General features: G+C 41.6%; 1 protein-coding gene across 1 annotated transcript in view; it reads left to right on the plus strand.

The window, feature by feature from the left end:
- The window catches only part of cdh4 (cadherin 4, type 1, R-cadherin (retinal)), a 209,365-nt gene that overhangs the window by 164,298 nt on the left and 27,311 nt on the right, over positions 1 to 17,756 (plus strand). The window contains exons 6-8 of the mRNA XM_078247866.1: positions 1,501 to 1,656; positions 8,432 to 8,576; positions 17,038 to 17,210. Of these exons, the coding sequence (XP_078103992.1) occupies positions 1,501 to 1,656; positions 8,432 to 8,576; positions 17,038 to 17,210 (474 nt within the window). The remainder of the gene's footprint in view (positions 1 to 1,500; positions 1,657 to 8,431; positions 8,577 to 17,037; positions 17,211 to 17,756) is intronic.

The raw sequence follows: 17,756 nt of genomic DNA on the forward strand, positions 1-17,756 counted from the left end.
CTGGTGAATGTGACGCTCATATCGACCTTGCTGGATACACCGTGACTCTGTTTGTGGATCTACTGATCGCTGTGGATTACTTGTTTTCCATGTCATTGGATTACGGCAAAATACGGATATTTTTTCTCAACGTGTCTTAACGTTTTATGGTGAGAGACAGACTGGAGGTCCAACACTGATTGTTCACCGTTACGTTTTAGTTGAATTTAGGTGTTCCAAGACAGCCGTGCTGCGATTGGATTTCATAAGGGCGAATTGTTAAATTGTTACAATGTCATTTAAAATCTGCTTTAAAAATAAACATATATGTTTTGGAATATAATGTTCAGCTTCGGCAGCTTTACCTATGTGCAAAATATACGACTGAGGAAGCATAGTGATGAGTCCATAGCAACCAGTGTTGAATTGGTTACTTCCCAGTGTCCTTTGCTGAATGGTCTCAATGTTTTATTGTTTTATTTCATATGAATACTAGTTTACTAGAGGAGTAACTTAGTATTTGAAGTAATGCAGTAATGCAGGAAGTGTGCATTTAGTTTCCATGCTTATTGTGTTTTCACAACTATGTTATTGAGTAAATCTACTGAAATGGCCCCCCCACCATAACAGAAGAGTGTGCTGTGTAAGATCAGAATGCAGAGGCTAACTCATGTATGTCACGGCTGTAAAAAAAAATCAAATGGCATCTGTACATCTTTGCTAAGTGTAAGCTAGCACATAAGGGGAGGGTCATGCTTCTTTTTCACATCATTTTGGAGGGTCATAGAAAAAGTATTACTGGCTAGGGGAGGGTCAAGTTATTTTAGCGTAAAGGTCCCAAAACTCCTCTGGTGACCCCTTAAATAAATAACGTACAGTCCCTAAAATAAACACCTAAATGTGTATTATGTTTTCTTTGCACTACTCTGAAAGACATGTTCTGGAAGAAAAATAGCCCAAAATCTCAAAATTGACCAGTGCATAAAAAATCTATGTTTTTGCCTATGTGTCTCGCCTTAAGCGCCAGTCAGACATGAGTCATTTTCACATTATCCAGGCAGGTATCCGTCAGAAAAAACATCATAGCATACCAGTAAGGTCCTTTTCAGTCCTTTTACACTTCAAGGTTTGCTAAAAAGCTGCCATGAAGGTAAGTAAACTGAAGAAAAACAAACAGGTCAGACAAAATCATCTGATAGTGGCTCTATTTCCCTCACTGCAAGTTGTTAAATTTTAAATTTGTACCTTCAGGCTGTAGGTTCAAAGCGTTAGCACAAAAGAAAGATGGCATTGGAAATGTTATCATCAATGTATCTATCAAACATCCCATGTTCTCTCACTCTTCTCTCAAACTTTTAGTTGTATTTCACAATGCAGGGTTGTTTTTTTTGGGACAATTTACTGTACTGCATGTCTCTATGCTCTGATCATTTTGAGCTTTCTGTTGCAAGTGCAGGAAAAGCTAGGACTAAAAAAAAAAGTTCTCCTCTGTTAAACTTGTTTCTCTGGTTCTGTTCTCAGATCCGCTCAGACCAGGACAAGGCTGTTGGAATCCGCTACAGCATCACGGGAGCAGGCGCTGATCAGCCCCCGAGTGGGATCTACAACATAGACCCCATCAGTGGCAACATGTTTGTCACGCAACCCCTGGACAGAGAGGAGAGAGCCTCCTTCCATGTAAGAAGAAATGCGTCTGTCTTGTCTGTTTCTGTTTTCCCCTCTAGCTCCATTTACGTCTGTCTCATTATCTCCTAATTATCCCTGTGGAAATGTGCCTCGCCTGTTCTCTTCCCCATCTACCTTTCATTCTAACACTAATGTTGCCTGCCAAAACAAAACCACAAGTCAGAGCGCATTCAGAGAACTGTACGGTAGCTTCACACCAACATCTCCAGGTTCTGATTACTGCCGGAGCCAGCAATGAAAGGATAAATGCCTTGACAAAACACAGCCACTTCAGCTGGCTTTTATATTGACGTTTAACTGCACAGAGGAGCGCAAGATGGATAGAATGGAGGGAAAGAGACAGAACCAAGGTGGAGTGCAGGAAAACTGTTGTCTTGGTTTTTCCCATCAGAGCTAATGAGCAGGTGCAGCTTCAAGTGTGTGCATACATATATGGAATTCTGATTGTTACATGGTTTGTGTCTATACCATAAGCAGGGCTCTTTTCCCCCGTTCTTCTTACTTTTTTGTGTATGCTTCTATTGGTGGGCGATATGGCAAAAAATATATCATGAATTTTTTCAGGCAGGATCACACAATCTTATCATAAAGCAATTAACCGGTAGGCCACTGGCATTGTTATCGTCACCTGTCTCTCCTCTGCTCGCTCCATGTGGAATAATAACCAATAACAGACAGGTGGCATGGTCTGAGGGTGTGCGATCTGTAATCCTTGCTTGCCCCCGACTCTCACTGCTTAAATAGCGGGTTTATTGCGTTTGGGGAGATTTTTACATAGCAGTGGCGCTAACAATTTAGCAGCGGCGCCGCTGTATGCAGGGGAAACACTGGAGCCATAGAACTGCAACTGACAGAATATGCACCGTAGCACAATACTAACAATCTCTCTATAAAGGCAGATCGTGGAGACATTGTAATCGTTCATGATCTAATATCATCATATCGTGCACCCCTGTGTATGCTTTCCACTTTTCTGTCTTGTACTGCTGCCCTGTTTCACTTCACCACCCCCACACATTGATCGGCGTTGTGCTGTTCAAAGATGCAGGCTGACGCGTTATTATGGAACCCACGCAACTTGTAGGCAAGACGCGCCCTTCAGTAGCATTCACACACTACTATTACACACTACGTACGGTAACATAACCCGATTTGTTCAGGTCCTATCCCCTGACCAATTGGCTATCTTAACCTTAACCACTCAAGGTCAGTGCCTAACCCCAGCCAATCAAGCTGCTTCATAGGGCGGGACTTGGCTAGAAGTTACATGGGATCCATAATAAGGCTGGGCTGATAGCTGTACAGTTTGCTTGGATATGGCCCATAGGAATACCGCGCCACACACACACACACACACACACACACACACACACACACAGTAGGCTGGAGATTTGAGTTCATGACTGGCCCCTGTGGAACCTCGGGTTAAACAGCTTCGCAAATGTGTGAATTAAATATGCAGACCACATGAGACTTGTGTTAACGCTAGGCCATTGGTTCATATACACACATTACAGGTTTCAGTTTATATCAGCAAAGACTAACACCTCCACTCGAGGTTAGCGCTGGTGTCAGTCGCAAACACCCGCGTGCCTGTCAGCATGATAGATGGCTATGCTGCTGATATAGCTCATTCGAAAGCATGCTGCTGTCTCAGAGGAAGAATAGAATAAAGGAGAGTGGATCTCTTCAGTGTCTCTGTCAGCGCATACTCGGAGCAGTATGCACACATTAGAAACACCAATGCACACACACACAGGACGTGCGATGACTACAAACAAACACAAAGCTCTAGATGATTGGCTTCTTGATTGGTTTGTCTCTTCTGTGTGTGTGTTCCATTTACTTTTAGATGAGACTCTTATTACCTTACTTGCGACGTTCAGGCCATGGACAATTCTGCGTGTACTGTATATTTGTTGTCTCTCCACCTGCTCTTACACTCAACCAGCAAATTGGGATCAATAAAGCAGCCAGGTTATTCATCCCTGGGAAAGGACAACCGCTCAGTAAACAGTTCTTATTTGACACTGCCTGTAGTAAAAACAGCATGTTAGGTTGAGGGCACTTCAAGTTGAATGCGGCTCCTATTTAGGCTCCCATGGACCCATGCTACTTGTGATGTGATATATGATTTAGTGTAGGAGAATATAGCCAGAGTTTGACTCAGGGGAAATTTAGTCCATTGCTTACTTTCTTTCAACTTGACAGGAAGTTCCCAGCACTGCTGCGCTCTCACAGGCCAAACTTTGCTTGTTAGTTTTGGGTTCAAGTGAAAAGAGAGACGAGGCTGCTGTTTTTGACAGACTAGCACCAGGGGGAAGTGATCTGCGAGTTGAGGAGAGTGGGTGTTAGCCCGAACTTCAGTTTTGTCAGACAGATCTACTGTGAGTCAGCCGGGCACAAGGAGAATTGGGCAAATATGAGATTGTCTGCGTGTACTTTAGTATTCATGTACTTTAGTGTACAGTGTCTGTATTTGTGTTTTACACATATGCACCGATCAAGATCAGCTGATAGTGCTGTTGGGACATTAGTGTTAATTTCGAGAGGAGGTCACATTGTTTACGTCCTTTTCAGTTTATGGCACCTCAAAATTGCGCAATGTCCTATATATATATATATATATAATATATATATATATATAATATATATATATATATAATATATATAGGACATTGCATAATTTTATATATATATATATATACGACATATAATATATTATATATATATAATATATATATATATATAAAATATATATTATATATATATATATTATATATATATATATATTATTATTATTATTATTATTATTAATTCTCCTTATTGTTTATACTGTAATGTTATTTATTTAGTCTTTTATTTGAATATTGTGCCACAACATATATTGCATGTCTGTCCTGGGAGAGGGATTTCTCCTTAGTTGCTGTTTCTGAAGTTTCTCAATTTTTTTCCCTGTTAAAAAGATTTTTTTGGGGGAGTTTTTCCTTATCTGAAGCAAGGGTCTGGGGACAGAGGGTGTCGTATGCCGGAAAGGTTGTAACCAGTGTTTCATTTGTAAAGTGGGAGGTCCCGGAGCGTAGAGGGGGGGTGGATCCGGCGACTCAAAACGGGGGTTGGAGGTAACGGAACCAAAAAAAAATGACACCTGCCTACGTAGCTTCTCTGACTCTGACTAAAAAAGCCTAAACAACGCTGTGTGTACATCAGGGCAATGTTTATTGTTATTTCAGAACGTGCACTGTATCGAAATGTAAATACACTGCAACGATCAGTTTTCACAAGCAGCAATTATCCATCGGACAATTAAAACAAAAAAAACCTCCGTGGTCTCCACATTCTTGATCGGCTGAAACGATTTTTTGCTTGTTTGGGATCCGACTGGCCAGCATATTTGAAAAAGTTAAGCAAACTTTGTTGTCTTTTTGACATTTTTTCCCTGAGTGAAACGAGGCTAACAGCAAGAGACTGTTAACCTTTGTGGAACTTCAATGGGGGAATAAAGACTAACAAGACAGATAACAACATTGAACACTACACAAACAGTAAATTTTTTTTTCATTTAGGCGATTCATTTTTCATAGTGACACAGGAGGTGATCCAATAAAAAAGGTTCCGGATCCAACGTTGGAGGAACATGTTCCCGCGTGTTCGGCTCAAATTAAGTCCTGGTTGTAGCGCCTCTTGAGGCAAATTTGTGATTTGGGATAATTGGCTACTGTATCTTGGATACAGTGGTGGCTCTCGAAGGCAATTCATATTGGCAGCGATTCAAATTATTTCAAGCAGACCCTCGTCCTCTATCAACAAAATCAAATTAATTACATTTACAAGTAGCTACATTTGAAAATATAGTAAAAACAACAACAACAACAACGGCTTTCGGCTGCACGGCCTCCGGGAAGGCTGCTCTCGTGTATCCTCACTCATAGCTCCTCGGAGATCCCTCCTCGATCCTCACTCCTCGGGGCAGGAATAAGAGCTTTGAGACGGCCTTCACAAGGGACGGAATTACTTCAGAGGAGCGAGGAGCTATTAAATAAGGGAAGTGAGATGAACCTGAAGAGTCTACAGCCCAGTAACTGTTATAAAAAGTTGAAAATAAAGTATTAAAAAGCCCAGTGGTGCTTTGAGCTGCATGCACATGTTCAGCAGGTATTATGTTAACCATGTTCACCACCTTAGTTCTGCATGTTAGCATGCTAACATTTGCTAATTAGCATTGCGAATAAAGTACAGCTGAGACTGATGGGAATGTCATTAGTTTTGCAGATATTTGGTCATAAATCAAAGTACTGGACAAATCCTGATGATGGCTCTAGATAAAAAGTTAGGGAAAAATGAAAGTCATCAGGATGTATTGTCTGAGCATGATGTATCCTACAAAATGTTGTGTGTTGGGTTGTGTTGTGTGCCAATCCATCTAGTAGATGCTGAGGTACTTCACTGAATAAGTGAAAACTTTGACTTTCTGGTTGCGCTAGAGGAAAAATCGGAGAATAGTCATTAAATCATGAACTTCATTACAATTTATCGTGACCTTGACTATCTTATATTTTATGGAAATCGGTCCAATCATTGTTGAGACATTCCCGTGTGGACCAACCAAGTGGAGGTGGGCTTATTGACTGATCCCTAGAGCCACGCTGCTAGCTTCTTTAAAAAAATAATAATAGTTATAGTGGCCTATCTGGTTTGTACATTTAACACCCTACTCGATGAGTGTATCATAAGAAATAGAGATTTTTTAACAGCAATTTGTTTGGGAAATGTCTATTGTTATACATAGGTAGGTAATTGACATAAGCAGCAATAGCTATACTATTTTTGCAGAGAAAGAAAAAAGCACCACATACAGTTTAGAATTGTCAAGTACCATGCAAGTACTGTTATATATTTGTTAAGGGGACCAATGGGCCAAATACAAACTGTATTTCTCCTCTGTGGTTGGTCCAGTCATACTAAAGCTCACCCTGCAGAATACTGATGTTGGTTCACACACATTTGCAGTCTGCAAGATGCACACACTCCTCCAGGCCCTTAGATCACATTTCCAATTCCTCCATCGAGCACACAAACACAGACACACATAAACAGACTCCGGTGCACTCAGACACACACACACACACACACACACACACACACACACAGGAAGACACACAGGAAGAGGCACATAGAGACGCGAATATAGAGATATAAACAAATGTAGAAATATGAGAAATTATTCAGGGATGTACAAACACAAATCCACAGGCAGTAAGGACAAAACATACACAAAAACACAGTTTAACACAAACAAAAACGCACAACCATAATCGCACGTTCACACACACACACACACACACACACACACACACACACACACACACACACACACACACACACACACGCATTGAAGCAGACATATCACAGACGTACATCACTCAGTGTGCAGTGTTCACAGCTGAGAAAACAGATCGGGCTTGTTTGTTTGTTGGGTCTCCTCTCCATGTGTGTTTGCTGTGCTTCAGCCAATTGAAAACTAGCATCTTGAGGATCATTAATTGGCTAAAGAGGGCTCTTTTGATTGGCTGTGTGTGCCTCCCCAGCATGTATCTGTGTACTTTTCATGTTTAAATGTGTAAACGTGTCTGAATTGGTGTTTGGATGCTTGTGTGAATGCTCTAGCGGACGCGTGTTAGGGTATGTTTTGAATCCTTGTCAGGCAGGCACAAAAGCCGACACGATTAGTTGTGTTTCAGTGAAGGCACGTGGCGCCATTCAATCTTTCATGTCTCCCCACAATACATCACACCTTCCTGTAAATAGGCAGATAGCAGATCCTCCTCAACTGTGTTGTGGCAGATACAATATTTTGTTGCCAGTGTGTCAGTTTTAGCCAGAAAGAGAGCCATTCACCTCTTACCAAGCCAAGCTGTGATTGAATAACATTTCTGCAGGAGGGTGAGAGAGTACAAGTCACAGTGAACAGTGCTGGTTTAGTTCCAGGGCTATTACAAAGCTTTGCATAATGTTAGATATCATTAGTGGGGATTGGTAGGGAGTGGAGGGTGTGTAACAGCAGCGGTGGAGATTAAGACATCCCACTATAGATGATGATTGCTTTTGTCAGTCCTCCCTGTTTAAACCCCCACAACCCAACACTGCCTCTTTGTGTTTCCATCTCTCATTTACTTGCACAAGGCTCAGTCACTCTCCTCCTCTCCTTCCCATCTCACTTTTCCCTGCTTCGCCTTTTTTCTTCATTCTCTTCCTTTTTGCTCTTTCTATTTTCACATTGACTTATGTGTGAATTTTCATGGAAACACTCATCAGTCATAGACATCAATCCAAATGGCTGCCTTTGTCAAAACAAACATTCACCGCGCACAAAAAGAAGCCACAGCTTGAGCAGAAACACTTCTCTGATATTTCTTTTAGACCTCTGGCTGTGCTAACAACAAAATAGGTGCTGTTTGTGTGTCTGGAACATTTCCCTACTTTGCCCCTGTCTGTGTTGTTGGGGTCCATGCCAAAATACCAACCCGGCTACTTAGAAGGCAGACAAGAAACAGAACATTTGCCAGTTAAATGTAGTTGCCAATTAATAAAGTCAAAGTTGTGTGCAGAGTTTTTTCCAGTCCAGACAGTCTGGACAGTTTCATATCAATCAAGCCAGGGTTCTGTTGTCAGTCGAGCTACATTTGGAATATTTTTTCAAGCTCATATTCATCGTTGAATGCAAATGATCCCTTGTTTCTTTGTGTTTATTTATGTGTATTCACAGCTGCGAGCCCATGCAGTGGACATGAATGGTAACCAGGTGGAGAACCCAATCGATCTATACATTTATGTGATCGACATGAACGACAACAGACCTGAGTTTCAGAACCAGGTGTACAACGGCTCTGTGGCTGAAGGGTCCAAACCAGGTAAGAGTAACTTCTACTCTTCATAGACACAGCTGCAGTAAATGACACCTAAACAACAAACCACCTGGTGATGCAAGAACAAAACTAGATCATTAATTGATCTGTTTCAGCCGTGGGTCTAGTTAATTGGTTAGCAGCTTAGTTGCAAAGTCAACACCTTTATTTAGTTGTATGTACTGGATTGATCTGAACAAAGAGCCCTTGCAGAGAAGGCCAGGCTTTGGTCACAAGAAACTCTAAATACCCTTCTTAAGGTTACGTGCTTTGCTATAAACTACAAACCAACTGTGAGCAGATCCATCTTAAATGGAGGTGGCTGCTCTTTAAAATATTATTAGTATTATTCCAAATTGTTGTCACATTCCTTTCTTTAAAGTGGCTATAAGTTAGCCTGGTCCTACCAGACTCTGGTACATTTCATTTGTACAGAGAGTCTGGCCTCTCTCCATTGACAAGTGTTAACTTCCTTGAAGGCGGGTACTCTGTTGAAGTTTAAAAGTATTGGATCTGCCCAGAGCCACTCTGGATCTGCCATAACCAATCGCTAACGTTTGGTTATGACGTATGTCATGCGCATGTGAGCGCATGAGGGGAGACCGACAACTATTGGCTTATATTTAGCATTAGCATCGCTAGCGTTAGCCTTAGCCTTAGCCAACTCCTTCACCACTAACGGAGCGAGCTGAAAAATCAAACTTTTCCCGAACCCCGTGGGGAGGAGGGCCACAACAGAGGTCTCGAAGGGGGTCTCGCCTTGGGTGTAATTCAATGTAGAACCGCCCCTGGGACATCATGGCATCCAACAAAACGCAGCAAATATTGTTCTTGCGTGGGCTTTAACTTCTGGATATTCGGCAGCGTTGCCACAACGGACCAAATGGCTTCGCTCGCATCTAGCGCACAACCTCAACGTCATCGTTCTCAGCCACTCCCTCTGTTCACTGATTGGACCGCCAAATATTTGGCTGGAGAAAACCCAAGAATATACCGCGAACACAGACGGAGTAGGGAAATGCAAATTTAGCGAAAGTACGAGGGTGGAGCCAGGCTAGCTATAAGTAACTTTCATGTTTCTATAATTTTTATTTTTACAAAGGTGAAAGAGAAGGAAAGTAAAACTGAATTGATTCCATTGTTGGACACTGCGAGTCTGAAAGAATACAAGCAATAATCACTATGCCTTAATGCAGTGGCTCACAATTGTTTGGGTTTATGAAATGAAGCAGTGTCCACTTGCGACCCCTCTTCACAGGTTCTTCTTATTTCCTTTCTTGTTAGTCATTTTGCGACACCTCAGATTTATCTTTACGACCTGTTTGGAGGGTCCTGACCCCTGAGTTGGACATCACTGCCTTAACAAATACTTATGGGGATTTATTTATATAGTTTGGTATATGCAACAGTTTCACGTTTGCACCTAGGGTTACTTAACACACAAGCTCAATAACAAAGCTCGCATTGTGACTAGAGAAGACGTGAAAAGGAAGTGCTGTTGCATTTTGTTATTGGAGGACGATATGAGCTCAAACTGCACTTTTTGTTCAGTTTTGAATGACTGAATCATAATGGAAGCCATAAAATACCTATAAATACAAATACAGAATCATAGTAACAATTCACATGAATGCACAGAAGATGCAATAATCTTAAAGCTGTGCGATTTAGACTGATAAAGGAATAGCTAAAAGGTTTTATTGTATTGGTTTAAAATACTAAGAATTGCGAGAAGAAAATGACTGTATTGCACAGCCTTTTGTTGCTTAATGATCCTGTTCACGTCTTTGACTCTACTTCAGTCAGTTTGACCAATCAGATGCTCTTTTCTCTCTTTTCCGTCTTCAGAGGGCCCTTCAGAAAACCTTAATGTTTCAATCTTACTTTCAATATCCTCGAATAAGCTTGGACTTACGGCCAACCAACATTTTGAGGTTTGAATTTGCCTTGGCTCTTGAAGTATTTGGGTTGGTTCAGATGAGGGAAAGTTCATGATATATTTGTGTCACAGTATCTTGGCTCGATGCATCATTATCAGATTCTGCAGAGCATGGAGAGATGTAGACCTACCCTCAGAATCAGGGAACAGAGCTGTGGTCAGTGTAAAGCCAGAGATGAGAAGAGGAGAATGTGCAAGTAGCTTTCATGTCTCGACTGGAAGAACTCTTGTTCTAACAATCAGACCCCGAGGACCCATGTTTGTCTTCACAGTGTACAGATATTGTTCTGTTGTAAAGTTTATTCTCAGGGGAATTTGTAAACAATATAGGAAAGTGTGTTGTGTGTGTGTGCACGTGCGTGTACCACTGGTTACCCCTCAGTGGAGCGTGAGTCCATATACAGAGCTCCTAATTAGCGAGGGCAACCAGACATTCCAAAAACGACTTTCTTTGTTTTTCACTCTGATAATCTCTGTTTACTTTCAAAAGAGAGCATGCAGCGACAAAAGTCTTTTGAATAAAAAAATGTTTTGAACAGAAGCTAATCTGTGATACTAATTAACTACAAATATATAATACTGTGTACAGTATAATTGCTCTGCTCTTCATTAAGCAATCACTGCCAAGTAACATTTATTTGTTGAGCACACAATGTCAGGTGTTGAGAGTTGTGTCAAAAAAGCATAATGTGTGTGGAGCTTCCTTTGTGTGAGGCTTCCTTTGCTCAGTCATTGGTCTCTGAATTGATGATTTTTAATTAGGAAAGTAGGGTGCAAATCCGTGTTGGCCTAATTGCCTGTTAAGTCGAAGAAAACAAGAATGACTGCGATTTATCTTCAGTGTAGGTTCAAGGAGACATGTTATACTTTTCTGTCCCATTTAAGCTTTAATATCTCCTCCTCCAGTTAAATTGTTTACTCACTAATAATGGACTCAGCTTAAACCTCAAGTGTGCCACACACAGTTTTGCTGAAGTTGTTTTCGGGATACACAGCCAACTTTAAGATATGAATAATGTGTGCATAATGTACATTAATTAATACACAGGCACGTGCACACATAGACATCAAAGGGGGCTTTTTTTTAAATAAATGAATATATATATACATATATATATACATATATATATGCATATATATATATATGTATATATATATATATATATATATATATATATATATATATATATGTATATATCCTGTTTACGTGCGGCTTCCCTGTCAGACAAATGACAGGGATGAGACGGCAAGATGAGTGCGTAGGGACCGTCTACAAAGTACAACACCGAAAAGAGATACAACAAAAATATTTAGTAATTTAATGATTAAATAAGGTAGTGTCTCCAAACTTACCTCAATTATAACTTGTCTCCTGCTAGTTGTACTACAGCACTTACTTTAAAAAAAATAAGCATATGCCTATTTTTGAAAATATTTTTGTCTCTCTTAGCACTCATTTTGCCGTCTCAACACCGGAACTAAACAGAGCTGAATTAGCTAAACCTTTTATGCATTTCTTTCACATCTACTGCAGTCAGATTCACTGTGTTCACTCGGAAGGAATCACTTCACACGGGTAGGCACTTGTAATGATATTTCGAACATGTTAAGAGGCTAAAAGCATGTTTAAAACTTGCCCTGTTTCAGCCTTTCAAACACCGATTGTTTTCGTTTTTCTCGCTACTGACAGCACTCCAAATTTACAAACAACAGAGCTACTTGTTGAAATTGACCGGAATTCTCCTTTAACTCCATCTGATATAGGAAAAGTATATATATCCAAAACTTGTAAAATATTTCAAATGAATGTACTGATGGCTTGCAGCTATTGCTTTTTTTTTTTAAATGTATGAAAGAGCAGCAAGCCTTTATTATGGATAAATCCTTGGCCCCTATTTTTTTTTCTAAATACAAAGCAAAGGGGGGATATGTCTCAAGCTGCAGTAGTATCACATTCTGTATCTACAGACCCAGATATCAAAGGATCTCTGAAGCATTACAACACATCTTCAAATGAAGCGCTGTGTGAAAGCCAACAAAGAGGGAGACCTACAGGGAACCGCCCTTATCACCGTCACCAGATGTTACGTAGGGAGAGATCCGATCAAGCCGTCAGCAGGATCAGTCTGAAACGGCTTCATTTGTCACTTTCTGGCACCGGGCCCCCGCTAAGCACCATATGAACCTGTGACTAATAGAATTTAATTTGTGGAGGTAATCAAACGTAGCAAAACAGTACATGCCAAAGTGAGCTATCTGATCACATTCAGCTCTTGTTAATGAGGAATAAATAGGATTCAAGGATTATCCCGGGGAACATTCTAAACCTGTTAAATGTGTGCAAATGGGATGTTTTGGATAGTTTTCATTTAGTATCATACAAAATAATGTTTGTGCGGATCAAGAGCTATAAGCTCAGGCTAACATTCACTACATACACATACATTGAAAAAATACATAAAAACTGCTTTTCCGAGGTCCCCCCAAATGATCTGAATTATTATAAATCCAGAAGACTTTGACATGAGACAGTACTTGCATTGTGTTAAGTGGTTTCTAGTCTCGCTTTGCCTTCCTCCACAGCTCTGTGAAGGAGGGTCTGGCTAGTCCACACTAGAGTGCGGATCGGGCCGCATTTTTCTGTCCGAGCCCGGCCCATGTCCGACAGAGCAGTAACCGAACCCGACCCAAGTCCGACACAGTTAAACTGTAGGAAGGCATTCGGAAATGTCAACAGATGAGCGCATCAGCGCACACGGGGCAACAAGCGCACGTTAACACAGGCGCACAGTATCTAGTACATAATAAGCTGTTTTAAATGTTAAAATGTTCAGTGCCTTATCGCGCTGATGTGACCGAGCCCGAAACGAACCCGAACATCATTTCTAAATATCTATCCAAACCCGACCCGACCCGGCCCATCGGGTCCCGTCAGGCTTGGGTCGGGTATCCATCCTCTTGTCCACACAGCATTCCGGCATGGGAGAAAAACGTGCTCTGGTTTATTGGCATTTCTTTAAACCAATCACAATCGTCTTGGGCGGAGATAAGTGCAGAGCGGAGCCACAGTGCAGCTGCAAAATACCCTCAGGAAGGAACTTGTTTTAGTGGAACATGTGTACAGTACGTTCAAAGGTTGTTTTAGTCATGCAGCAGATTGGACAGATAGTCTAGCTAGCTGTCTGGATTCACCCTGCAGAGATCTGAGGAGCAGTTAGTCCTCAGAAATCGACCAGAGTTTAAAATTCCAACACAAAGAAAGCAGAAGGTAACGGACATCCTGCCGAAAAGAGTGACATCCGGCGGAATTTCCCGGCAGCAACAGAGCAATCCTGAAAGTGGAACGTCGTGGATATACTGTAGACTAAGTGGCTTCAGATAAAGATCTGCTGGCTGAGGCTGCAGTGTACTCAGAACATCTGTCCTTCTTTTTCCCTCCCCCTTCTCCCCGACTCTGAAAGCAAGTTGTTCCCTTTTATGGACCATCTTCCTCAAAAAGGCCTTCATAAATGAGAGTGCCTTCTCTTGCAGTCAGTTTGCCCTCCCAATGGCGGGACAGGGGCGCTGCGTCTTACTCTCTTGCTCTCCTGAAGAGTTTGCCAACAGTTGCAGATTCAACTGTGACATCATAATGTTCTGCAGAAACGCTTTTCTGGCCATTATTTAACGCCATAACCGGCCATAACTCATGAACAGAAGGGAAGATTGTGACCATATTTCACATTTGGTCAGAAATTGAATTGGTGACACTAATCTTGGCTGCCCACCTTGAAACTGTGGCGATTGTAAAGATATCACTGCCGCGCTGAAGATGTGTGTAAAGAATCCATGTTTCACCAAAAAATACACTTAATACCTTTTATTAAATTCCTTCAAAGTAATTGACTGGTTGGCAGAGGCATACAACCGTGAGGCTGTAATTCTAGTTCTCACCTCATTCGTAATGGCTTTTTTTGAATGGTTGGATTGTTCCCTTGTGTCCTCGGAGGGTATAGGGCTCGATTAGAGGCTCTTGTGTGAACACTGTGTTTCCACTTGCCCCACGATTCACCAGGTTTCAACCTTTTCTCTTGCCTTACCTCTCAACCTCTACTTCTCCTTCCCACTTTCTATCTACTTTATTGTGGCCACAGTACTTTGATCAACCTCTATCGTTCCTGCACCGATGAGAGTTATTTATCCTCTTACACTTCTATCTCTGGCCCTCTTGCTCCCTGACTCCCCCTTGTACTTTTGCTTTTAGTGGTCTTTATAAACCCCTCTCACCTCTTTTTGCGTCTTCACTTTTTTTTCAGCTTTGCAATTTCCTCCTCTGCTTCCTATCTTTGCATCTGTGTGTCTATCACCCTGTTACTGCTCTAGCTGTCTCTAGCCACCTTACATTTTTTTCTCTATCTCCCCTCTAATTGGGAGGCAGATGTTGACTCTGGCTGACTAATGTTTCAGCAGCACATAGACCTCACCAGTGATCTCAAGTCACGTGAGCAAAATGACCAACAATATGTGCGCCTGCCACCAGTTAAATTTCCAGCTCCAGTGATTTTGGCGGAAAAGCAATTAGGATTTGGAATTAGTGTTAGGAATTAAACAGGCTCAGAGATTAACCCTTTCAGGCATGGCCACCCCTCTTTGGATCTAAAAGCGCACCATCATCATATCACTAAATCCTCCTCATTGAAATGAAAGGTAGCAGCCCCGACATGTGATTTAACTTCACATACTCTCCCTCCCTACGGGACTGGAAAGGTTTATTATGTAGTGACGCTGTCCTCTGTGGAATAGCTGTAATTGTTTGCTCTTTGCTTTTCCTTGCTGGACAAAATGTAAAATCCGGCTTTGAAACTTAATGACGTTTGAAATACAATTCGAGGCTACAATTATCCTGTCCATACAGGCTGTCACTGGAATGATGGTGCCATCTAGACACAATCATGGGAATAGAAACACCTGTAACTTCTCAGATCCACAAGGGACTGCCGAATCTGCCACGAGTCCAGCAGCTCTTCTGCCTTAGCTGAGACATTTATATTTATGAAGCAAAACTAACTTCTGCTGTACACTAAAACATACGCGCTGTGTTTTGGGATGACTAATTTTGTTTGCTTTTGATGTGATAATTCAGCGTTGTTGGTTTAGTGTCTGCTCATCCACCCACCGCCCGTATGTCATGCCCACTGCCCACTGAGGTAAAAAGTGCTCATGCATTAGCTGCTGAGAAGCTTTTTGATGCCCACTGACATTAAAAAACAGTGGTATCTTTTGTTTAAAAAAAATTACAGAATGTAGGTGTTATAATTACCACTCTCTCTGTCCTCTGTTTCCCCGTTTTCTACTTCAGCACCTATGTCCTTGTCTCCCTACTTTTAAGTTTTTCTCTACTTACGTTGTCTTCTCATTCAAGCATGTTAGTGCTCCAGCTGTCTCTTCTCCCTGCTGTCCTGCGAGCTGAAAGTATTTTTCTGTCTGCAGCAGCAGCTGCAGCAGCCTGTAAATGGCTGCCTGATGGAAAGTGACATTTTCACAGAACCCTGTGAGAGAGGCGAGGTGATCTCTCCTCTTTCCGACACAAAGTGCTCCTAATTGCCTGGTCGCATTCGTGAGCCGAGCTGACAAACTTGTGCAAATCAATAATTCTGCTTGGGTAAGATGCAGGGACACAGGGCCTCTCACCCTGATACGTGCTGTGAAGACACACACACGCACGCACATGCATACAGATGCACAGATGGACCTGTAAGTAAACGCAGACATACATACACTCTTTACCCACACACGCACTCCCTCCGCCTCACCACCGCTTAGCTGTCTGCCTTAAATGGCAGTGTTTATCCGTGATTCTAAGACAAATAGGGAGAGAGCATCGGAGCATTAAGGGCAGCCACAGTGCTGCTGAAGGCTGAAATAATGGATGATGGAAATGGCATAAGACCCAGTGCTGCTCATTACTAAATGGACTCTGTAGACGTGGAAACTTTGCCACACTAGCTTGCTATATACAGATGACAAAACAAGCAGAGCTTAAAAAAGAGGCTTATTTAACAGATGTAGTTTGTGTTTTGTACTCTGCTCAGTAATGACTTTCACTCTAAAAGTTGCTTGCCAAAGGAAAGAGAATGTCAAAGCAATTTGCAAAGTCTGATTGACTTCTAGTTTACTTTCTAGTGCATGAGTGGGTTTTGTTGTCTTCTGAGTTTTCTCTGAGCCCTCTTCGCTCTCTTTTCTTATTATGTATTTTTCTACATATTCGTTAACAGTATTGGGAGACCTTCTTAATGCCATATGTATTTTAAAATGTATGTGCACAAAGGACATTTTTGTATTTTAATAAATGGCACCTGCTGATTTTTTTTCTCAACTTGACCTCCTCTAGTACTGTGTGTACATCATCTACTTTTCAGATTATTCTACTTGAGTGAGCTCGCACAGCACGCTGTAGATGCATACTGAACCCAGTGGCAAGCGCAGCGCAAACCACTTTGGTCTGAAAGGCCTATTAGTCTCCCTAGCTAACTAACTTTCTCTCCACAGGCTCATCTGTGATGCAGGTGACAGCCACCGACTCGGATGACTCCACCACAGCTAATGGCATGGTGCGCTACCGCATCCTCTCACAGACTCCCAACACCCCCATCCCCAACATGTTCACCATCAACAGCGAGACTGGAGACATAGTAACAGTGGCAGCCGGCCTGGACAGAGAGGTCAGTGTCAGTTGTATTCATTGTTCCCCTGTTACTCTCATCATTTGATGATTTTGCATCTCATTTGTGTCTACCGAGCCATAAGATACAATCTAGTGATGTTGTATTATTATTATCTTCTCTTCAGCGGTTTGGTTGATACATCCAGGGGTTAAAGTAGGCCAGAGCCAGCCTGTCAGTCCAAATTGAAGCTCAGCTTCAACAGGATGAGTAACATACAGGAAATGCCAATCACTAAAATGAAATGCACTGTCTATGCTTTTTTCTTAGTCTGTGTTTAATTATATAGAGGCAGGAAATGAGGAGATAAGAAGAAGTAGCCTATGCAACAATGCTGCTGGTAGAAAGATTTTTTTTACCTTTGAAAAGAGAGTGGCTAACCGTTTTCCCCAGTTTTCAGTCTTTGCGCTAAGCTAAGCTAAATTTTTTCCTGGCTCCAGCTTTATACTGAATTATGACAGTTGTATCAATCTCTTATCTAACTCTCGGCAAGAAAGTAAATAAGCATATTTCCCAAAATGTTGTGCTATTTCTTTAACCACCCAG

This window comes from Sander vitreus, chromosome 4 (assembly GCF_031162955.1).
Source record: "Sander vitreus isolate 19-12246 chromosome 4, sanVit1, whole genome shotgun sequence".
Taxonomy (NCBI): domain Eukaryota; kingdom Metazoa; phylum Chordata; class Actinopteri; order Perciformes; family Percidae; genus Sander; species Sander vitreus.